At 41.6% G+C, this 25,547-nt stretch overlaps 1 protein-coding gene across 15 annotated transcripts in view; it reads right to left on the minus strand.

Annotated features, from left to right (window-relative positions):
- Nucleotides 1-25,547, minus strand: part of HDAC9 (histone deacetylase 9) — a 698,100-nt gene that overhangs the window by 401,156 nt on the left and 271,397 nt on the right. For 14 of the 15 annotated variants that reach the window (XM_027872084.1, XM_027872079.1, XM_027872078.1 and 11 more), the window contains 2 exons: nucleotides 19,481-19,612; nucleotides 11,899-12,017 (listed from right to left, as the gene is read on the minus strand). In XM_027872084.1, coding sequence (XP_027727885.1) covers nucleotides 11,899-12,017; nucleotides 19,481-19,612 — 251 coding nt within the window. The remainder of the gene's footprint in view (nucleotides 1-11,898; nucleotides 12,018-19,480; nucleotides 19,613-25,547) is intronic. The other variant, XM_027872082.1, reaches the window with a different exon arrangement.

A 25,547-nucleotide genomic window follows, 5' to 3' on the forward strand; every position in this document is an offset into this window, starting at 1 on the left:
AATAATGGACCACCTTCAGGAGGGCGGCGGCACACACCGGCTCAGCCTAAAGTAAATATCATAACTTGTCAAGCATGTTGTGGGGAGCTGTAGATCTTCCCCTGGACAAACCTGGGATATCAATTAACTGGGGGCAGGGTCTCACATGAACACAACCCAAGCTCAGAATGTCACCAAAGACTGATGCAGCTCCCAACACAGGATGTTATTCCAAAACATAACCTTGCCCATAGAGTTTGTTTGCAGATGGGACCTACCCTTGAGACAATAACCACCAACGGCCCATGTGGGATTCTCTTTGGCATCTTGGAGGCACTTAATGATGGCGATCAGTTACTTTTTAAGAACAAGATAATCCTCATTTATGAATTACAAGAAAGGCCAGACTCAGACTGGCACAAAATATTCAACATTTTCTTGGTTCCAACATCAACACCATCATTAACTTTACAATAACCTGATGAGATTGTGTGATTTTTACAAGAATAAAACATTCAGTAGTGTATATAGACTGTGCTCTTGCTATTAGTAGGGTGGGGTGTGGGGAACACTCCATCCTAAGATTATCTGGAAGGAAGCAGGCACACTGATATTTACTACCAGCTCGTTGCCTTTCTCTGTATTTCTTTATCAGAAAAAAAAGAAAGCTCCCTGCTTTTTGTCCTTAACTGAATTCCTCAAAACTGAATTCAAGATGCAAAATAATCACCTGAATAATAAAGATGAAAGTATAGAAGTGGAAAAAGAAAAGCTTGTTTCCTTGACTGTACCCAGGGCAATGAATACTAGTTTAATTTTTTTAAAGAAACTCAACTGAATTAAGAGATTTGGTTTTCCTAATCGGGAAGAGCAAACACTTCCCTTAGCTCGTTCATAGGACAGCCCTGCTGAGAAACTTGGCATGGACAGTAGTCACATGGCCCTAAATTCTTGAGGCACATATAAAACTTCTCCCCCAAATGAAACCTTTCTGTCCTTCCGTTTCCGTTTTCCATATAAGGTTATTGTCCAATATTACAATTCTATGAAAAGTATAAAATGTAACCAATTATCTATTCTTTTTAATAATCCCTGTGACTTTTGGTAAATCACATAAGCTTTATGTCTCAGTTTCCCAATTTGTTCAACGATATGGCTGGACTAAATGGTTTCTAGGTTCCCATACATTTCAAAATCTCTTATTCTAATTCTTATTCTAAATCTCTTATTCTTATTCTTAAAGTCCAGTAGGTCATATTCACTATGTCGTGCTCTTTCTAATTTATAATAGACACCATATGAGTATTTAACTTGATGTTTTTAATTATCCTCTGGACACGCCAGTATTGTACAGTCATTGTCCTCTTGCAAAGCCTCATCATGGCACCGAGGTGATCCTGGGATCGCCAAAGCTATGCCAGCAGAGCTCAGGCCATCCAAGTACTAACAAACAAAACAAACATTAAGAAATAGGATGGCCCATGTGGATACCACCAGAGAACCAGGTGCTGCCCAAAGTGATTTTCCTTAAGCTCAGACCTGACCGTCTTGTCCTCTACTCAGTCAACAACACTGGCTTCCTATTGCCTACATGATAAAATACAAACTCCACTGTTTGGCTTTTCAAATCCCTCACAACATGACCCCAACTGTCTTTCCGTCTCATTGTACATTATTCCCCTTCACTCCATCTTGAGTTCAGCCAAACTGTCTCTGTTCCTCCCGTAGGATATCTCCCTCTCCCTCTCCCTCTCCTTCTCCCTCTCTCCCTCCCCCCGCCCCATATCTCCACGCACTGGCACTGGCTGTCCATGTCTGGAATGCATCTGTTGCTCCCCTCAGCCTCACAAGCTGTTTTTCAAGAAACACTTCTACATGAAACCTTTCCCAATGCCTCCAGCTACTGCTGCTCTCCCACCCAAACCGCCTGATATTTAACGATCCCGGATTTAATTGTATTTATTCTCTTAGGATTTATTCTGCCAGGTACTTGTTATCTCCCTCATCAGAATGAAAGTTTGTCATGACTAGTGCTTTTATTTCATTCCAGATTGTTTATTCCCAGCACCAGGTACAATGCCTGCCATATAGGAGGTGAATAATAAGTGTATTGATTGATTGACTAGTTCTGTTAAATTCGAAGAGAGAGGATCACAAGGTTGTCTGTAGGAAGATGATGCAATTCTGAGAGACTCCGGAAGAGTCACTTTCTATCTTTCTTGTCTCACTTGCAAAACACGTGGGGTGGGAGTGAACTTAATGCTGGTCAAGGTACCTTCTGGCTTGAAATCTATGATCCTATTGTAATGAGGGCCAACTAGATCAGGGGGTCTTGACATCTGTGTGTATGTGTGCATCATGGACATTTTTGGCAGGCTAACAAAACCTATGGACTCCTTTTGAGAATAAGTTTTGCTGTCTACTTTCATAATCAAAGGAAGTACTAAAATTCACTGAGGTTAGTGAAAATAAAGATGTACTTTTCCCCCATTCAAGTTCATGGACTCCCTGAAATCTACCTCCTGACCCCTTGATGGGCTATAGACTGTAGGTTAAGAACTCTTGCCTTGAAACCACATGATCTGCTCTTCCTGGTGAGTCATACAGATCATACACATGCAATATCCCCTGACTCCTTTCAATCCATCAAGTACAGGCTTGGTGAGCCTTGTAGCCATGAGCAACTGAGGGGCCAGAGCCATGTATTGCACTGGCGCTTTGTGGCTGGCGGAGGAGCCAGAATGGAGTACATATACCCAAGATTCCAGAGGCAGTCAGGGTAGTAGCCAAATACGGTGAGGAGCGAGCTGAGGAACAAAGGAGCTGAAACTGTGCAGCAGCTGAGTGATCCGTCCGCTGAGACATTGTGTCCTATAAGGAGCTAGCCCGGCTGAACAAGAGAATAACTGCCCCCGTAGTGACGACATATCAAGAAGTGAACTTGGTAGAGACCCCTTAAGGGGAAAGAGCAAATACCAGGGAAGTCATCTGAAGGTACATCCCAGTACTCGTGCATTTCTGTTTTGTAAACATGAGCGTGACTGTCTTTGCACTCTATGCCCATTATCCTTGGAAATGAGGACTTCAGATGGGAGAGGACAGCCCTAGGTTTGGGGAATGTTTTTTTTTTGTCCTTTTGTCCTAACTTTTGTCCTTGTTATACCTTCTCAGCAAATATCCCTTTGTAAAAAATCATTGTTATCACTCTCAGGGGTGCACACCTGATGGGGGCTCAAGTGCTATATTATTATAAATCCTCACCCCTCAGGATTGTTCCTGAAATCCTGAAGAAAAAACTATCCAGCTGCTCTCTAAGGAACCAACATACCAATCGACATGTGGGCTGAGATAGTAACTCAGAGAGCTATAATATAAGCCTATGATGATCATAGAAGAACTGAAATCACAGATCCCTGAAGTTTATAAATAGTAGGTAAATAGAGGTCTACTGATTTTCTCATTTTCTTCTCTCAGTCTCATCTGACAGACTAGAATTGTTTGTTATTGAGCTACATAGATAATTAACTAGTGACCTCAATCTTCTTAAATTATGTTTATTTGATTAGATTAATATCAATTTCCTGCTCAGAGTATCTCTATGACAAAAAAAAAAAAAACATGACAAAGGATGACCATCACAAGTCTATAAATCCCACAACTGAAACTTTGCTAGTGGTTGTGTACTCTGGTACTCAATGTGGAACGGGAGGCCAGTTTCAATGACAATTGCTAAACTTTCCCTATGAAGACAAGAATAACCACATTTCTAAACCCTGGGAGAATGACACATTCAAAGCTTTGGTTGTGAAATGTTGAACTTGCAAAGGAGAAGAGACAGAAATAGGACAGAGAGATTACAAGAGCCGATTTTTTTGTGAAATGTTTATTTAGCACGCAGGACAGATGTGCTCTAGAGTAGAGAGGTGGAACCATCACTGGTCAACAAGTCCAAAGTCTGGATATCTAGTCTGGGCTCTGCCACTGGCTTGTCATGTGACCTTAGGCCATCCACATCAACCTTCTGAGCCTCAGTGCACTCAGCTGGAAAACGAGAGGTTTGGACCCAGGTCACCCTCCACCTCCATGTGCCTATGTCTATCTGTGGCCCCAAGAATTTGAGGGAAGAAGTTCAGGATTCTGGCCTCAACATCCTTTGGGCCATAAAAAGTCAGCAATATCCAACCTCAGTTTGTCCATGTGGAAATGGGAACAAAAGGTTAATCCGTCTCCCACAGTTTTTATTATCATGTCCATTGCACTTGTCATCAAGGAGACTGGTTCCTCAACTGTAATATGAGGATAATAACAACTTTAATGAAGATCATTGAGCTTCTCTCCTAAGCCTCACTTAGATGACTTTAGGAACAATTACAATCCCAACCTAATTAAAAAGAAGAAAATCAAGATCAATATGATCACAAATTTTTAATTTTTCTAATTCCCCCAAGATTGAACCTCAATATTCACACAGCATATTAAAGTTGAGGTACCAAATTCCCTGGCAATACTTGAGCATGGGCCTTCAAAGAATCAGCATTTCATTAACAATATGGTTTTACTAGGCTGAATCACTCTGTGCTAGGTAAATGGTTCTTGTCTCATGGCAACCTCCATCTCCAACACCCCCCCCAAAAAAAGTGATTTCCTGTCACTTCAGCTATGGCTGTCTCTCCACCTACTCAAGAGGGAACACAGCACTTTCTGCAAATGTCACAACAGTGATTATGTAACAACAGGAAAATGAGTCAGACAAGAGCAGGGCAAAGCGAGTGACATTTGGGGTGATTCTAGAATGCTTAACCTTATTATTAGGAACTTTTGTACTTGTGTATCTGCTAAGGGAAAATATGATTCACTAAACAGCAGTGGAGGGCCAGAAGCTAATGTTCAGCTAGAAATAAACCAGCTGTTTGGCTACTGTTAAAATAAATATCAAATAAAATGCAACCAAATGCCAGGATTGTAGTGTTGATATCCATGGAAAAATGTCTGGACCCCCATGCCCAGAGCTTCCACAAGACAGTAACCAGAGAGGTCGAGATGCCTCACCAGAAGGATAATTTGAGCATCATGGCTACAGCATGGGTTTGGGAATCGAGAAGGTCTGGGTCAAATCCCACTTTGGACACTCGCTGGCTGTGCGGTCCTGGGCCAGTCACTTTAACCTATGTCTGTCTCAATTTCTACAGCCGTGTCCAAGTTCCGGAAGACAGGAGGAAGCCAAAAATGAAAGGAGGTTTGCTAACTACAGAGTGAGAGTTCCACAGGGCTGAATGGAAGGAGCAGCCAGATGCAGAGCAGGACAGAGCAGTGGGGGAAAGTATCGAGGTGGTTGGGAACGAGGGAGCCAAAAGCAGGAGTTGGGGAAAGAGATGTGTGCCTTGGCAGTCGGCAGATCCCATAGCAATAGGATGGGAAAAGTAAGAAGGGTGAGAATTTGATAATCATTAGGAATGAGGGCACAAAGATTATCATCAGTTGGGAGGAGTCCCATTAAAGAAGTCAAGTGACAATAAAGTTCAAAGTCTCAGAGTGTCCTGTGTGGTCTCAGCTGAGCCCCCAACTGAGCAGAACAGCAACTGGGCGGCGGTGTGCTACGGGAGCATATAATTCTTGGTGTTCAGGAAAACTCACATTTACTACAACCTAAAAGGAGCTAAGTCAATCAATTTTGATCATGTAAACCATGCTTGGAATGGATGTATCCATGCTAAGTAGAATTCCTCTCAGTACAGGGCAATCTATTAAACCTGGTAGTCTTTCGGAGCAATCGTACCTATTCTTGGTCTAGTTCCATTTATTTACTATTCCCTCCTTTACAGAGACTTTTTTAAAAAGTAGTATAAGAATTTATTCACTAGACAGGCTTTGTTTGAACTCTCTGTTTTCTTCTCATTCATCCTGGATGACTTATGTGGCTGTCCTCTGCTAAAGGCAACAAGGTGAAACCCACATGTTAACCATCAGGGAGACATTTCTTGTTCTGGGCCACTGAGATGCTACTACTCAGTTTAGAGGTCCCTGCACCTGGCCTCTTGGATCACAGTTCACACACACAATTAATTCATTATAAGAGACGCCAGGCTTGTGACTGAACCAGTCATCCCAGCTTTGGGGGTGAAAGTCCTGCCACTGACCTGGAGAAATACCTCCCCCAAGTCAAACGTGGCTAAATCACATTTCCTTCTGGTATTTTCAAGGATGGTAGCAGTGTGGGGGAAACACTGGAAGGCATGGTGGTGTTAGAACATGGTAAGCAGTTAGCAGAGCTGTGGCCTGTCCATAGGAATCCCTCTGGCCTGTAAGGAAGGAAGGCCACCACCCCAGTGACCTTGCAGGTGCTTATGGGGATTTGTGAGTGTGATTTCAAGGCAAACTTTTTAATGCATTTGATTTGTGATTCACCTATAAGGGCAAAGATCATGAAGGAAACTAGCCCTCCCAAAGAATGGGGCCATCATCCCATGTTAAAGTCACATCTCTCAATGTGAGTCATGTACAACACACAAAATCTACAACAGTCCTCAGCCCAACAGTGGGGATGTGCCATGAAGACTGAAGTTACATTAAGGCGCAACAATTATAAAAGAATCTGAATTGTTAAAGCAAAACAAAGATCCTCCCACTCTGCAGAGGGTATAGGTTCATTGAGTGTGTCATTATCCTTAGGGAAATAGGAACCCTCTCAACTCCCTGGAGTCAGGCTGGTATTTCGCCATCAACTTCTCCCAACTTTCTCTATTTCGTTGGAGGTCTTCATGTTTGTTTAAAGATTAACAGCCAATACAGACCTTTGGTTTGCTTTACTATACAAATTCGTAATAAGAGCTTTGTTTTTCCTTTGTTCTCAATGGGGGAGAAGTTTGGGGGAAAGAGAAGGTACAGCATCACTGATTGAAAAAAAATTAAATGTAACCAAAAAAACCCTTCAACTGTATATATGCGACTGGAGACATTGATTTCGCTTGGTTTAAACTAAACAATAAAAGCGTTGACAATAACAAGAGAAAATAATTTCCTTTTCTATATATTTGTTTTTCTCTTTAGCACATTTCTTTTCCCCCTGCAATGGTTTGTGTTAATCAGCTATTTTGATGTGTGTGCATGTCTCTATTTATGGAAGTACATACAGAAGAAAAATTTTTATCCATAATTATTCAGTTCATATTTCTGAATAGCAAGTCACTTTTTAAGGAGGAGGGGCTTTGCAAATTGTCAACTTATCATCTTGAGTTACTTGATGTCCTAATGAGTAAAATAATTCCCATGGATTCCATGGTTAGTATGTGTCAAAGGCAGAATTTCAGCTCAAATCATCTAGTGGGTGGCTTTCCATCTACTGTACCAGACACCATGGCAAATGTGATCCTTAGGGCCATCAGCTGATGGTACACACACACACACACACACACACACACACACACACACACACACTACACAATACACACATGTATGTACATATCTATATCAACATCCTTATTTTAACCCAGTAGAATGTGTGTCCCTGGTAAGTAGGGGCTGCTTCATTTGCTGTGTCTTGCCCAATGAATGCCTGGCCCATGGTAGGTTCTTAATGAATATGATTAACAATTGATTCACTGAGGTCAGAGACAATCAAGTTCAACTGGACAAAAGAGGTGACTGACTTGTCCAAGGTCACTGTGAGAGTACAGTAGAATCAGGACTCAGATTCAGATCCTTTAACTGCAACTTCCGAGCTCCTTTCCCTATACGATACGCTGGCTCCCCAGGGCCCTGGCAATTACTAAGATGCCATTCAGGGTAGTCTTAACTATGCAAAATGCAGGCACACCTGAAAATGAGATGGGGGCACAATTCTAAACAATGCATCAATGCTCCTTCCTGGGTAAGTCGCACTAAAATCAATCATTCTAACAGGAAGCAATTATGTTACTGACAGCCTGCATGACCTACTCAGAATAATGTGGTTTCTAAGAAAAATATTAAAATGACCTCAAGATAAAATTAAATTGATAAACAGAGGATGTGATCTAAAGAAAGAACAGTCACCTTGGCTTTAGAAGACCTGGGAGCTAATCCCAGCCTTGCAATGACCTTAGGGGACTCACTCACTCCTTTGGGCTTCAGATTTCTCAGTGCAAATAATAATGACAATGGTCATTTAAACAATTATTCTAACACATTTATGTAACACCTTCATATTTATCAGGCACAATTTTCATAACCACTGTGACAGACAAATCATATAGTCACATACCCTTGTGAGGCAGGAGATCTGGGTCTGAGTGATCATGGGTAAGATCCAGAACTCTCAGAATCTCAATCTTTTTATCTCCAAAATGGGTGCAATATTTCACATCACTACCAGGGTTATCATAATGACTATGCTTTGCAAAACTAAAAGCAAAAATAATTATGGCTAAAGTATATATAGTGCTTAAAATTTGCAAGGCACATTACATATACTACTGAATTGGATTCTCACAACAGCCCTGGGAAGTAGGTGCTATTATTATCCCCATTTTACAGATGAGGCAGTCAGAGGTTAAATGATTTTTCTAGTGTCACATAGCAAGTGTCTAAGGTAGGAGTCAAATTCAAGTCAGCCCAACTCCAAGCCTGGCACTATTAAGATACCTCAATGGGCTCTATAAATGAGTTGTTATTGTTATTATTATTATTGTTGCTGTTATTACTGTTATCCTATAGTGAGAGATGAGATAACTGGAGCTCTAGGAGTTTAAGGTAAAGGATTAGATTACAATTCTATCTGCCTTTCACATTTTTTAATGCAAGGATGAAATCACAAATATTCATAAATACTATGAAAACACAGTCAAATAAAGAGGTGCCTTTTATTTGATGATAAAACACTATTCAACAACAATAATAATATCTATATAGTACTTTAAGGTTTGTAATATATTTTACAAATATATTATTTGATCCTCACAATTTTGGGAAGCAGATGCAATTATTATCCCCATTTTCCAGATGAGGAAACTGAGGCAGACAGAAGTTAAGGGACTTGCTCAACGTCGTACAACTAATAAGTGCCTGAGGCTGGATTTGAACCCAGGTCTTCCTGATTCCAGGTCCAGAGCACTATGCACCACACCATCTAGCTTTCCCTTATTATTTTTCAGTCTAAGGTACAAAGACATTGATATTTACATTAACAGGTTGCAAGACAGAGTCAAACAGGCAACTATATTAGGACTCCAGAAACCCAGGTTCCAGCATTGACTATAAAATGAGCTAATTTGGGGATCTCACAAAAGTTCATTCTAATGCCTAGTTTTCTCATCTACAGAAGAAAGGTTAAGATCCCTCCCCAGCTTTGTTCCAGTACTGGAGTGATTCTCAGAGGAAACAACGAACCTTCAGGAATACAGAGCAAGGGCACACTCGGGATCACGCTCCAGACTGTATTGTTGGCACCGTTGTTATTGTTATTATAGCAAGGGAAAAGCCTATGGGTCTCAGTTTCCTCATTTTTAAAATAAGGGGCCTTGATGAGAATATCTCCAAGGTCCCTCTTACCCCAGAGACTCCATCACTGCATGAGATAAAGACAGCAAGGACCTAATGCCTTTGGTATTTGGGCAAGTTTTATTTTTTTCCCTTTTTTGGCCAATTTGGAACACTTCTGAAATTTATATCTGAGATCACTAACGTTCTCTTTGGGTTTTGCCCCTTTACCTACAACCTAATGACCTCTTTCCTGACGCCATTAGCCCTGAGCTGTATTAAAATCACAAGAGGTTGCGTGAGAGAGAAACTTTGTCTCTCTTGGGGTGAATCAGAGCTGTTTTTCTTCCTCCCTTCCCCGGCCATTACAACCCTGTAAAACATCTCTGCCAGCCCTTTAACCTCCTCTGTACCTCATTCCTCATCTTTCAAATCAGAGGCGGGGGATGGGGGCAGGGCTGTCCCCTACATGGCCAGTCACCATGATGTTAAAGATGGTTCTTCAGTCTTCTTTTCTCTTTGGAAAATATATCAAACCTCTAACAAGAACTAACCTATTTACATATTAGTCATTTAGTGAGAGAAGTGGAATGGATCTAGTCCCATACGCCCGTTGTGTAGATTAGGATACTGAAAACTCCAAGAGATCCAGTCACATAGCGACTTAGTGGTAAGCTTGGGTCCCATTCTCAGAGCCTAATGTTCTTTCTACTACACTATACAACTGCTGGGAAAACCAACAAGCAAACATAAAGATGAGTCTGAAGGATTATTTTTGGAGATAGGAATGGACTGCAGTTCATAGATGGACCAGACGTGAGATTCCATTGGCTTAGGGACTTCACAAATACACATCGTCCCTTGCTTTGCTACTTGTATTTTTCAAGGGTTGCCTGAGGGATTAGTTCTATGACTTGCTTAAAGTCACATACGTGTTGAGAGCCCAAGGCTTCCTGCCTCTGAGGCTGACCCTCCATACACTGCTCCACACTTCCTCTTATGAAGGAACTCTTAGATGAGTTAATGACAAACTCTGTTTCCCCTTCAAAAATGTTACATCAACACTTTGTGTGAATTGCCTCATACTGAGGGATCCCTACACAGCATCAGTGTTAGCCTACCCAGCATCAAGGAAACGACTGCTTATCAATGGAAAGGATTCCTCTAGTCAATGTCTGCCATTTTCCAGACCATCTCTGTCCAATATGTCATTCACTGTTTCCTCTCACTCTTCCAATCCTACAATTCTACTCCACAGATTCCACATTCCATATCAACTAATGATTCTTTTCCTGTGTTCTCATTTTCAACATGACCCATGGATTTCAAAGAAATATTAGTTTTGAAAACAATAAACAAACTGTGCACCTCTTGGCTAGTCTTGGTACGAAGGGACAGGTATGACACAGGCTTTCTCCTCACAGTACGAGGTTACAAAGAGTCAGACACAACTGAAATGACTGAACAACAAAAATATTCTGTGAATACGCTTTCTTTGGATAAGGAATGGGAATCTTCACTGAATAGTTCTCCAAAGCTTTATTTGTCATGACCTAGAGGTGAGCCTGGAGTCTTAAAGCATATGACAGTGGGTCCTAACATCATCTCATTCAAGGCCAAGCCTAAGTGAATCAGTCAAACAATAAGCATTTATTAAGTGCCTAATACATGTCAGGCACTGTGCTAAGCTCTGAGGAAACAAAGAAAGGCGAGAGACAGCCCCTGCCCCCAGTGTGCTCACCTTCTAATGGAGAGGCTAACAAGCAAACAGCTATGTACAAATAAAATTAAATACAGGACAAATTGGAGCTGATCAGCAGAGAGGAGGCCCTAGCATTTAGCAGAATCAGGAAATGCTTCCTGGAGACAGGGTCAGTTGAGCTGGTGCTACTACTAGAAGGCTGGTGACCTCCAGATGATGATCTTGTCACCAGAGTGGTCACTAAAAAGCACCTCTTTCAGCTCGGTGGTGCTGGGCTCCCAATCAGCAGAGGGGATTGTGGGTGCTGCCTTCCTTCTCCATTCCACTTGCTACTTATCACCATCTGGGATGTTCTATCTCCTACCTCTCTGTCTTTGCCCAGGCTGTCCCCTGGGTATGGAAAGCAGTCGGCATTCACCTCTGGTTCCTTAAAAACGTAACTCAGCTGCCATCCCCTGCCCAAGGCTTCTTCTGATTTCCCTCCCCCTAAGTCATTAGAATGCTTGTCTTGAAATTCTTTTACATGAACTTCTGCTGTGTACGTGTTGGCCAGTAGAATGTCAGCTCCTTGAGGGCAGGAACCATTTCTCTTTTATCTCTGGCTTCCCAGCATCCAGCACAGTGCCTGCAACCTATCTGGCACACTCTGATGATTGCTGAATTCAACTCAATCCTTTGAAAACCTCCCTCAGCAAGGGTAGGTATGGCAATAAGGGAGACAATGTTGGTTTTCAACCAATTCACACTTGGCAGAGTGAGCTTACCTCTGGGTGCGGAGCAGGGGGTACAAGCAATGTCTCACTGCTTTCTGCCATGTTGGTGGCAGGTCCATTGCTGGGTGAGCTGGGGCCAGATCCAGGAGAGCTGCTGCTGACCGATGACTCTGAAAGCCAGAAGGAAGAGCAAAGTCATTGAGGAGCAAAGAATAGGCCTACATTGGAGCACAAACTATCAATTGTCTGAACTCATTGCCGCCATGGTACCTCTGAAGATGACCCTTATTTTCATAAGGGATTTGGTTCACAGCTTTAAGGTTGTAAGGGTCATTAGATGTCATTTAATTCCACAAAAGTGAAGTGGATTGCTCTAGGTCATACAGAAAGAGATTGGTAGAGTCAGGATTTGAACACGGTGCCCTGTGGGGCCCCAGTACAACATTCTTTCCATTGGACTACACTGTCTTTCAATTACACCAACATGTCACTTTCCTGATGAAGGGTGATGACCCCAAAATGAGTCCCAAGGCAATCCAAGAAAAGATAAGTGGCCTTGGCAGACCGCTGCTCACAGAGCTTGATGTGACCAAAGGAAAGATGTTTATTTTCCTTTACTCTCTCCCGTTGGTGCAAGAGATAAAAATGTCAGAGACAGAACCCTGGTAAAGGTCATGAAAACACCACATCAATCCATGAGGCCCATCATTCTGCCTACGCCAGCAGACTCTGGCGTCAGAGGCTTCTGCGACTCCCTCTTCTTCATCAGGGATGCCCCAAAGGTGCAAAGGCCCATTCTACAGCCGTCTTTGTCAGAGGAGGAACAGACAGCCTCGCGAGCCCATCGGAGCCTTTCAGAGGCTCCAGAGCCCCCTGGCATCAAACATCAGCGACATTATGGGGGAATTGGGGGAGGGGAGGCAGGCGTGGAGAAAAGGCTCCCTCACCAACATCAGAAGGGCATTGGAGGCTATGAGATGAACTCTCAAACTGTCCCACTGCTCTCTGATAAAGTCTGAATTACACTTTGAAAGCACCTGTGTCACCATTTCCACCAACCCAGACCTGAAAAACAACCCCCTCCACATAATGCCCGACAAGGGCACGTGATCTGGCCTTTGCTAGAACTGAATTGGTGGAATGAGGGGAAGTGCACTTCTGCTCAAGGCAAGCCCTTCCACTTATCCACAATGGACTGATGTTATCTCATCAATGAAAGATTCAGTGGAAATCATGGATCGGGGAATAAATGTGTGTGTGGGTGCGGGTGTGTGCGTGTGTGAGTTATGCCAATCAATTGTTTTAGACCTGTGATTCCATCAGTGTGAGGACCCTGTGGTGTGGAAACTCCCTCTATCAATGGAGGTCAGCCTTAGCTGTCCGGGGTGATGAAGAGAGTCTAGGAGAGGCGAGGTGATGGGCCCAGGACGTGGAAGTTGTGATTGCCTCACAGCCAGGATGTGTCAGAAATGGACTCAAACCCAGGTCTCCCTGAGTCCCAGGTAAGCCGTCACCTCGCCAACATCCAGGCTGCTTCTTTCACCAATCCTTACTTTTTAATGGTGTAGATGTTTTCTTTCTCAACTTTATCTCGAATCTAGTGGGGTCATTTTAGAAGGGATCTGCCCCTAACCTGATCTCAGATTTTAAATCAATTCATTTCAGTTCATGTCGAAAAAGAAGAAAGCCCATGAGTCCAGCTGCTAGCAAAATGGCAAGTTAGACCTCAGAAACCAAGGGGCCATGAAAGCGGGGCCAGCTCAGTAAATGTTTGGAGAAGCCAATGATGATCAACTATTAGATCAGCTCTCTTCTTCATAAATGAAAAGCACTGGGCCCTCAGACTTCAGAAGGGAGCAGTGAAGCTCCTGACAACACAAGAACTTACCAAGTTACCCTCAATCCCAAGAAAGACAACCTAAGAAACATCAAACACACCTACTTCAGTCCACTCACCTAACCCACTATTCCTTCCCACTACTGCTGTTCATTCACTGGTGGTCATTCTTTGTGAGCCTGTGGGCCAAAGCAGGCCACGCAATGGTCTTGGCAAAGATGCTGGAATGGTTTGCCATTTCCTTCTCCAGTGGATCATTCCCACTGTACCTAATCACTATTCACGATTTAACTTTTAGACTAACAAATATTTTTTTTCAGGAAAACACAATGAAATATTTGTATAAATGAATATTTCAAAATAAAATGACAAAAAAGATTCTTTATGCTGCCTATCTCTTCTCTTTATAGTAAAAATAATAAAAAAAAACTTTTAATTTATCTTTCTTTTTTTTTCTTCTCCAACGATCTCCATTTTTTTAACCAAGGCAAACTTTTCTACTTTTTTAGTCCATAAAAACCTTGTTAATTCTTATTTTTATTTTTTTTTCCTCATGTCATATCTCATTCCTGTACAGATAAGCCCCCAATTCATTGCTTGACATCTTATCTCATAGTCTGTTGTCTTGGGTGTGGAACAGTTCAGTTCACTCTTTGGCTGATGGAACCCTTTATGGGATCATAGTCAGAGGTAGAAGGGGCCTTGAAGGCCATTGAGTATACTACTTTCATTTTTACTTGAGGAAACTGAGGCAAATGGAGGTTAAATGACTTGCCCAGGGTTACATAACTAGTATCTGAAGGCAGAATTTGATCTCGGGACTTCTTGAATCCAGGCCCAGGTCTCTATCCTCTGCTCCACCGTGCCCCCTCGATGATTCTAACTGTTGGCTCTGTAATTAAAGCCCTCCGTTCAATGGTAAGAACATATTTAATCCATTTTTACCCCAGAGGAAAGAGGATGATTAAAATCATCCCAATAGATCATTCTACCTCGTCGATCTCATTCTTTATCCCCAATCTCAGACAAAACTCTATATCCATATGCTCCCCTGAAACTGTCACTATTCTCCAGCTCAGAAACTCACTAACACAATCACCCAGCTCTGAGAAGCTGCTCTGGGCTCTGTCAATCCCCCAACAGTCTTTGGCCCAAAGCAATAAAACCTAAAATAGAGTTTATTACATTTACACGGATGTGTAAATCTACGTGAAATGAAGCCCGGGAAATAATGGGCTTAGCAAACACAGCCTAGCAATATGTACTGTGCTGGTCTAAATAGGGGCTAATGGTGAAACCAGAGGTAGTCTATAAATATGTCCAAAATAACAGTTATAATTATTATTAATGTTATAAATTATAGTTATTATTATCATTATTATCATAGCTAGTGCTTAGATGGCACTTTAAGGCTTTCCAATCACCTTCCATATGTGATCACATTTGATCTTTTGCTGATTTCATATTTATACTGTCTTTACTTTATAGGTACGTGCTACCCCATCCCCTTTAATATGTATTTTCTGGTTGGTCCCCATCCCCCTCCATTGGGATGTGAGCTCTTTATGAGTAGGAGCTGTTTCATTCCTTGCCCTTGTATCCCAGCATTCGCCATAGTGCCTGGTATGTAGTAGGTGCTTAATACATACTCCAGGTCTTCTAACTCCAAATCTCAAAATCCAGAGCTGCCACGTCACCTCGGTTGCCTCTCATCCCCTCCCAAACCTCTGAGAAATAGAGACGTAACTGCAAAGCCCAGCCTCAAGTCTCCCTCCCTCTCCCACCTCCCTTGTTCCAAAAGACCCCTACCTAGCGATCTATCCTAGAGACGAGAGGGAGCCATCACAGAACATGGAGCGGTAAGCATAGTGTCACGGCCAGAGCCATGTTTTAGGCATCCAAATGGGGCAAGGAGGATGGATCAGAGAGGGAAAAGGCTGAGAGACCATGTAGAAGGCCAGAATCCAAGGAAGCAGTGAGGAGGACCTGAACCGTGTGCATGGAGAAGAGGTAGAGGAAAAAATAAAATGCTGCCCAAGTACAATAAGTAGGAATTGGCAAATGCCTGAGCCTGGGGACTGAGGGAGAGGAAAGGGCCAAGGATAATTCCAAAGTCATAAACGTGAGCGAAGGAAGGACTGATGGTCCCTGAAACATGCTCCCCCCTCCTGGGAGGTGAGGAACTCAAGATGAAGAAGGAGATCGTGCAGGGATGCCTCTAACTTGAATACATTTATTTTTTACAATGTATTTTTAAATTTGAATTTGGGGAAAGAGAAGGAGGTAGCAATGGTGATGAAGGAGAAGAAGGAAGATCACTATCTATGTATATTATATTATATTATAATAATATATGATATAATATTTTTAATGTAACAAGGAAGGAGAACGTTCTGAAGCAGGGCCACTTCTAAAGTAGTAAAGCTTCTGAAGTAATGTGATGAATTGATTGCATGTTTTGAAAAATATTTTATTTTTAATTTATGGAATAAAACAAACATTTCTATAACATAGTATAATATAAAAATATGATTGTGCATGAAGCTTCAAATCTATTATGTACAACTTGCTATTCTTTTTTAAATATATAATTAAGTTTCCATGTAAATTTCTTTTTTTTCCTCATTTTCCTTGCCCCCTCCCCACACTAGAGCCTAATGGCTACCATTAGACACAAATATGTGTGTGTGTGTGTGTATACGTATATTTTTTTAAAAATAAACTTAAAGGAACAGAGATTCTCAGTTTCATATTCAAGCCTCTTTTGTCTTCCATTTCGTATACGGGAATTCCCATGATATTTTAGTTCTGGTTAAGTATAGGCTGAGATGGAAAGGTGATGCCACTGAGATAAATAGGGGAGTTTGGAGGACGGCTGGATTTGGAAGAAAAGAGAATGAGTTTCCTTCCTGACATATCAGGTTGGAGGTGTCCCATGGCACATCCAAGTAGAACCTTCGGTGGGCCGTTGGCCAACTTCCTGTGTTTCTTTGACATCCTAAACTCTCCATGTTCCCAGGTCCTCTTTACTATGCAGGAGAAAACTATTTACATGTTTTAGCAACTTTAGCAAAAATTTCCCGCAAATAGGAGTTATGGTTTCGTGCCATTATTTTTCAGTATATACCAAACTAATTATTTTTTTTCTTAACTTTCAGCAAGACCTCATTTTAGAAGCACAATACTGGCACCCTGGCTCACACTGTGGATAGCTCAATGCCTCCTTAACAAGAGCTAAAATAAGTTATCAGTAAATATGAGGTTCACAGAAAGTAAAGTCCATGTCACCTCAACAGAAGAAACTGCTAGTATTTAAATAATGATTTCAGATTTGCAAAGAACCTTACAGATACCATTGGAGCCCTAAAATAACCAAGGGCTATTATTTCTCCCATTTTGTAGATGAGGTAAATGAAGTTGAGACAGGTTAAGTGACTTACTCAGGGTCATACATACCACTAGTAAGTATCTCAGTCAAGATTTGAATTCAGGTCTTTTCATGTCACTCTGTCTACAACAATATCTAATCACCTCACAAAGCAATCATGATGCAAATGCAGACCCAGGAAACAGGAAATCCAGTCCAGGAGCCATGGCAGAAGTTTTAGCATGCTCGCTAGAAACTGTTCCCCAACACTCTCCCCTCCCATACGGGTCTTAATGGTCCCATGATCGTGCTAATCTTAAAAACAGCAAGGGGAATCTGCAGTGAGGACCACAGATTAAAATAGGGAAAATGTTAGGATAGATGGAAAGTCTGAGATTTAAAGTCAGAGAAGGTGGGTTCAAATCCCAGCTCTGGCTCTTCTTATATGAACTCAAGCTCTGGGCCTCAGTTTCCCTCGTCCGTAAAATGAGAGGATAGACAAGATGGCCTCTAAGGTGTTTTCCATCTCTGGATCTTGATTCCTGTGATACTAAGGGCCCCCCCAGCTCTAATATTCTAGAGTTTCTAGAGTCGCTGCATCAGACCCCAGAGAGGACAGCTTTTAGTCTGAACCCCATAAATTTAACATTTACTAGATCCTCTCCAGAGATAAGTCAAAGGGAGCTGGGCTACATTCTGCCCTGATATTATCACTGCAAGAAGTCTGCTAAATAAAGTGAGAAGCATAGCGATTCCAAGGGGATGGTGACCCTATTTTAGAGAGTGATTTAGAAGAAAAAGCAATTTTAGAAAATATTTAAATAACCTTTTACATACACAGTTGGAACATGGATTTCAGAGCATGCTTTTTCATTCCTGAAGGTAGCACTAAGGATGCCTACTAGTGGCCCAGAGTGAGTGGAGTAAAGCTGTAGCACATGCTTAGGAGTGACATAGTTGGAAATACTCTATCATTCAGAAAGGTCACTAATTCAGAATCCCTGACCCACACCATGAGTCTGAAATGGATGTTTTACTATAATCAAAATCAAATTCCATTTAAAAAAAATATCTGCCACTGTGAGACCCTGGGCTAGTCTCTTAATTTCATTGGGACTTAGTTTCTTCATTAGTAAAATGAGGGATTTGACAAGATGGCCTTGAAGGTCCCTTCTAGCTTGAAGTACATTACCCTCTGATCTTAGGATTCTTTTCCTTTGACTTTTTTCCCCAATAGTTTTACCTCAAAATATACCTCACTAATCATGTCCTCTCTACTGTTAGATCAGGTGCCCACCATGTCAATGGGCAACTTAGAGCAGGAGCTCTTAACTGGGGGTTCATGAATTTGTTTGGATTTCTTTGGTTTTTCTTAAATTCTGGAAACTCTTTTTTAATATAATTGACTTCCTTGGTATCTCATTATGCTATTTTACACATTTAAAAATGCACATTGGAGATGGGGTCTTAGAATGCCAATGGGATCAATGACACGTCTTAACTTGGAGAACCTTGAGCAGTCTTATAAGGGAAATGGAGACCAGCCTCCCAAAGCTGGAGAAACAAGCAAGATGTGGCCCTCACAAAGCAAAGGGGATGGGCTTCCAACACAGAACTAAAGACACAACCCAGAAGTGAAGGTGAGATTGAGGTTTGCAAAGTAAAATGAGATTTGACCCAAATGGAACTTCCTTGGGTCTTCACAGTCCCAGGAACACTAAGGGTTTCCCAATGCTTGTGCTGTCCATCCATCTTTCACCATGAATGCCTACATGTTCTCTGATTTCAGACTGTATCTGACCAGGCCAGAGGGGCTCTGGAAGATATCAGGCTGTTTTCCCTACCTGGTTCCCACTAAGCCAGGGGGAAAAAGGGCTAAATCTGTGAGAATAAATCCATCTGAGGCTGGGGAAAATGGCAATTGTTTTCCCCTCTGTGAGAGTTAGTAAATTGACCTCATCCTTTCCCTCATCCCAATTCCCAGTAAACACAGAAAGTTATTAAGGAATTGAGTCAACGTTTGGAAGAAACCAAGTCTGGATCCTCCACTGAGAGGTTCATTTCCCAGATGCACATTCAAGTATTGTAGGGAAAGGTGGGGATGGGGGAGTTTTCTAGACCTCCCTATGCTCCTCCATGGCCCAATTTCATTAAAAATAAAAAAGTTGACAGGAATTTCCAAATTCCATTGCCTGACTGTGCAGAGATTAAGATGAGCTTTGGCCTGCCTGCCTTAGACCTGACCAATACAGAGTTCATCCGGTCTTTCATTTCCTGTTTCACCTCGTTGGTGAAAAAAGACCCAGCTTTAGTGCGTTTTCATTGCAGGCTTTTCTCAGAAATGATGGCGCCCCTTAAGACAACTTTCAGATGCTACAGGCAGCAGGCACGCTTCTGCCTCCGAGGGTGTCTGTCCCCGCCTCAATTACCTGTCACCTCAAACACTCGCTTCTTGAATGAAGTGACAACATTTCCATCCTTCCGCCTGAGTAAAGGACTGCTTCTCCTCTCTGTCACTTTCTGTTTTAATCGGGATCGCACCTTCAAGTTGGGCTCTGAGGCTGGGGATTGAGACAAAAAAAAATCGATAAAAATTTTTTTAAAATAGAGCTCCAACTGCTTTAATTTTTAAAAGGCTCATCAGTTCCTGCATTCTCTATTCTTAACCTCATCTTTATGTGCTGGACCTAACGTCCTAAGACAGTGATTCAACAGGCATAACTGAAAGAACGAAATAGGTCAATACAGGAACCATTTTTCTTTACTTTCTAAAATAACAATAATAACGATAATAATAACATCTGTTACTATGTCCTCATTTCTTGACCCAACCGCAAAATCTGAAAAAAGAATTAGATATCCTGATGTATACAGATATATGGGCATACAGACACATATGTTTATAGTACGTATATATGTATTTCTGTATATGCATATGTATGTATCGTCTCTAGGACTATACACTAAAGAAGAGGGCCTGGTCTAGGAATTCTCTCCAGCAGCAAAGTCACAGGAGTAGCCCATGCATACATACACACATGCAAATCATATACATGCATATGGAATGATCTATACATGGAAATACCTATGCATACATGTTATCTGCTATAAAGTATAGACATATGTATACAAACAAATGCATGGAAAACCACATGCATACGCATGCATATGTAGAGAGGGAATACGTGGCTGAGCTTAGATCAGGACCCACACGCTCTAACTCTTTGTGTGTCTATGTTTTCCTCTTGGGTTATCGACCAGCAGATGTTGGGGTTACTAATGGGTAGGTTAATCACTCCAGTGAGGGAGTAGTCCTGACAAGATTTATGACGTGACATTGTCCCTTGGTCTTAATGTTCTCAAAGGTGAAACCCAGTAACAGTCCAGATTGGAGGTCCATGTGATTTTAAAGACTTCTGGCTGACCCATGGGACTAGGAAGACGCCTGTACGGGCAGAAGCAGACACCTCGTATGGAAGAGGATTTATGTGAGAATCTGTCCGCTGGAGGGTTGTGAAGTCAGTAGTTCCAAGCCTGAGCCCCTTGGAAGGGACGGGGGTGGGTAGGTGGGGGTGGAGCTCTGCCCACATAACAGTCCCCATAAAACAAGGCTTACTACCAAATGACTATTTTTGCACAGTCAGTGTGTAATCAGTTGACCCTCTGAAGGGGCTGGATGTCACATGGAGATCACAACAACTCCTTGAACACACAGGCTGCAATTTTCTTTCTGGGTGTGAGGGAGATCTTGGAAACATCTAGTGGTTTAGCCGTCGCAAGGGCAAGGTGATGTCTGGGCACATAGAGTGTAAGAATTAGGATCAGCAAGACATGAATTCAAATCCTAACTCTGATGCAGGCTGGGGGATGCTGCAAAAGGCAGCTAAGCTCTTTCGATTTCCATTTCCTCATATATAAAATAGGAATAATAATACACCTACCTCACAGGGGTTGTTGGGAGTATCAAATGTGATACTGTATTTAAAGTGTTTTGTGAATCTTTATTTATTTATTTTTTTATGTGAGGCAATTGGGGTTAAGTGACTTGCCCAGAGTCACACAGCTAGTGAGTGTTATGCGTCTGAGGCCAGATCTGAACTCAGGTCCTCCTGACTCCAGGGTAAGTGTTCTATCCATTGTGCCACCTAGCTGCCCCTGAATCTTAATTTATTTTAAATAACTATCTGAAAAATTGAGTCACACAACTGGTAAGTGTCTGAGCCATATTTGAACTCACAAAGAGTCCTCCTGACTGCAGGGCTGGCACTCTATCCACTGTACCACCAATCTGTCTGGTCAAGAAATACCAACTGAGTTAGGATCCTGATCCCTTCAACGACAGTGGTTTTGTCCTGAAGTCTAGAGAATGAGTTAGGACTTGATTTGGGGTTTTTGTTTGTTTGTTCGTTTTAAGGATCTAAGGACCAAAGACTCTGGGTGTAGGAAATGGAAGTCCTCCAATAGAATGTAACTGTCCCTCAAGACCCTTGGTCAACACCATCTCCTCCATGAAGTCTTCCTAAGCCCCCCACCAGGAATACTGCCTCCTTCCTCAGAACTCCTCTAAACTTTGTCCAAACTGTACTTCCCCAGTGCCTTTAACTGATCCCTCAGTCCCCTGTCATTCCTAAAATGGGGCACCAAGACCTGAACACCACATGGTATATGTGTTCTGAGGCAAGCTTCCTATTTTAGGACTGCTATCTCTGCCATTAAAATACTCAACTTTTCTCAATGTGGCCTAGGATTCACCTTACCTTTCTTGGCTTTTTTATGTTACCCTGTTAAGAAATACTGGTCTAGTGGTTGTCTAGAAACACCCCCTTCCCCAAACTTTTTTTTTAACCAGGAACTATTTCTTGCCAAGCAAAACTTTCTTTATCCTTTATGTGTGCAGTGGGTTTTCCTTTGGAGCCCAGATTTCTATGCAGTTAGTGAAGGAAACACTGAAGACATGGAAAGGAAACTTTGTGGCAGATAGGGTAGTTTCTTCCTTATTACAGGAAAGAAAAAAACAGAGCTCCCAGGACCAGAGTGGAACTGAACTTTCCTTTAGGTTAGGTTCTGAAATAAAGACTCCCTGAACACGTTTGTCTCTGGTCAAAACTGACAAACCAAACACGACCAAAAGGGTAGAGGAAAGAAGACATCCTAGAAAAAAACGCTAGGGGAGTTTACAGCTTTATATGTGGTAATCTAGGAAGAGGACTGGCCTTGGGCCCAGGAAGGTCTAGATTCAATTCAAACCAAGTCACTCAACTGACTAACTGTTCTCATCCTGTTTCCTCATCTCGATAATGGAGGTAACATAGTCTAAAGAGCTTAGCTCACAGGTCTGGACCTCACCTTGTCAATAGGCAATCATAACCTCGCTAAACTTATGTGAAAAACTAGGTTTATTACAATTAAGTGAGATAATGTATGTAAACATACATGTTTCCAATGTAAACAATGTTTACATGTAAATGATGTACGTAAAGTGCTTTGTCAGCCTTAAAGTACCATACTGAGGATGGAAGCTATGACTATTTCTCTCTTTCACTGCGATGAAAAATTCCTGGCTTCTGCACATGGAGTTACTAAAAAATCCAAAGTATAATGCTAAGCAAGGAGTCAGAAGGCCACAGGAATCTGCCATTTTGAAAATTCCAATGAGCTTGCCCAATTCCAAGAAGCTTACTTTTAAGCATAAAGTTAAACGAAGCATCGTAATTTCATGGGTTTTGAAATATGGAAGGACCCTTGGTGAGCCTTTGCACCAACTTTCTTTTATCTCAACTAAACAAGATAATATATGTAAAGCATTTGAAAAACTTTAAAACAGTATATAAGCATTTCTGACATATATTTCTGATATAAATCTTTCTGAAAATTATTTGAAAGTCATGGAAACTGAGGCACGAAAAGTCATGTGATTTACTCAAGGTCCTAAAATTCTGGGTCCCATGTTCCTTTTCAGGTCACACATTTCAATGCAGAAGTATTGACAAGGCTACTCAGTCCCACTCAACAAAAATAAGAAAAGTATTTAAGTGAATTTTCCTACCTTTCTCATAATATGTATAGAAATATGCAAATATACAAATTAATACATAATTTTATGTATTAATTTTTATGTCATGTGTATTACCTCAAACACCAAAGCATTCCATAGAAGGGAAAGCACCTTAAGATTCCAGTCCTGATTCCATCATGCTAGTTTCACTTCTGCTAATCCCAGTCAACTACCTCGTCTATCTCCAGATGCAGAGACCTAATAGGTATGTGTGTGTATGTATATACATGCAGACATGAATATAGGTATATAGACATGTACACAAATATACAATAAATACATACATACATATACATCTAAATGTACACAGGACCCGTGGGCAATGCCTTTAGTATCTTTTTCTGAACTTGGTTTCCAGTCCCCACTGTGGTACATCACCATGGCACTAAGCTATATGAGTATTTGGGAATGATGGAGAGCTGCCATTTCACAGGTTCAAAGGTCCAGAAACTCTCCAGGAACATGTCCTACTGAAGCCCAATCTGTCAGCTTGTCAGGCACATTGCCAATTCCCCTCCTGAACCACTTCTATTTGTGGAAAGGGTTAATTCGATTTTAACTTCTCACATGTTCCCCAGTGTCACAAGATTTCCATTTCAGTGACTTACTAATGGCATGTAAATGTCCTAGCCTAGAAAGAGAGAAGGGGAGAGGGAGAAGGGAGGGAGAAGAAGAGGGAAGGTGGGAGAAGGAGGGAGGGAGGGGAAGAGAGAGAGAGAGAGAGAGAGAGAAGTGCTCTCCTTGTGTGTGCCTGGCACATTTCATGCCCAGTCTCACTGATTGCCTTCCTATTTTTATCCCCCGACCATCACATTATGCATTTCAATCAATTATATCAACAGAAGTCAGTCGTGTGCATGTGTGTGTGTGTGTGTGTACATCTGAAATCTGTGTGCCTGCTGAGATAACCTTGCAGAAAAGATGGCTTATCATTATTTAGATGAAAACAGCCAATTTTGAAATGAAAGAGAAACCTTTAGGCTTTTTTTTCTATCTCACAAAACCAGGAATGTGAAATACTGAGTCAGACACTGAATAATAATAAAACCTTCTGAAAATGGATTTCCAGCCTGCCCTGGAGGAGATGCAGGCGCCTGAAAACACTATTCTCACACTGAATTATTTATATGAACATAGAGTTGTCAGATAAAATGTGGGGCAAGTGACAGGTAGTCACGTATTCAAGGGACAGGGGCCCAGAAGGCAAAATCGCAGGCCATTTGCTGCCAGTAACGCAATCAGTCCAAATCAAGGGATAGGGAATCTAACTCCTAAAACTTTCACACTTTAAATAAATGTTTAATTAATGCAGAAAATCTTAACAAAAAGCTTCCATGTTGATGGTGAGGGTCTCCAAAAGCTATCTGCAAATGGTTTTGCATTAATGTCAGAATCAGAAGAGACCTTGGATTTACTCTCCCAAGTTATTTGGTGCAGCTCCTACACAGAAGATGAATGCCTTCTGGAGTATTTCTCCCAAATGGTTATCCAGTCCCTGCTCAAAACTCTCCAATCCTGAAGAGCTCAATGTTTTAGCATTTGCACATTGCATGGTGGATCAACCTTGAATTACTGAAAAAGTTCTTCCTGACATCATCCCAAAATCTGCCTTCCTAGAACTTCTCAATGTTCCCGACATATTGATGTGGTCTTCAACCTACAAGATTGTTGTGGTGCTCAAAGGTGATTATGTATCAATCAGTCAACGAGCATTAATAAAGCAATTCTTGGGTGCTAAGAACTGTATTAGGCTCAGAAGATTCAAAATAAACACAAAACAGTCCTCATGCACATATATTTTAGTTATCCTTTTTTTTTGAGGAAGTATTATCTAAGTGTCTAATCACCATTCACATTCAGCAGGAACCCCTTCTTTGCGCATTCCTCACTCTGTGGATGAGAGCATAGAAGTTTTTTGTCTGTTTTGTTTTGAAACAATATTATTAGCAGCTTAGGTGAGGTCCCTAACAGGTCCCTCTTTGTTGGGTTATTGATGAATTTCACCTTGTACAGAGGGCAGCATGTAGTCAGGGGTTAGTAACGACATTACTGATATTTTGACATACTCCCAATGAGATTGATGGTCACGTATTAGGATAAAGGATTCCTTTTCATGAAGCACACTGGCTCCTACCACTGCGAGTCAATTTGCAGTATCATGTTCTAAAAAAATGGATGGCTCTGTCCTGATGATGAAATAAGAAGCAATCCCAAGCTGCCTTCAAAGCGCAGGTCAGGTACCACCTTCTACATCTGGCTTTCCTGACCCTACCAGTTATGAGAGCTCTCCTTCTTGAAATCAATTTACATACACTTAGTATTTACTTACATAGTTTATTCCCCCATAGAATGTAAGCTCCTTGAGGACAGGCATTGTTTTGCTTTTTTCCTCCATCAGAGTTAAAGTGAGCTCTGTCCTTAGGTTTCTCCATGAACTCAAG

This window comes from Vombatus ursinus, unplaced genomic scaffold (genome assembly GCF_900497805.2).
Source record: "Vombatus ursinus unplaced genomic scaffold, bare-nosed wombat genome assembly UNPS02014799.1, whole genome shotgun sequence".
NCBI classification, from domain to species: Eukaryota; Metazoa; Chordata; class Mammalia; order Diprotodontia; family Vombatidae; genus Vombatus; species Vombatus ursinus.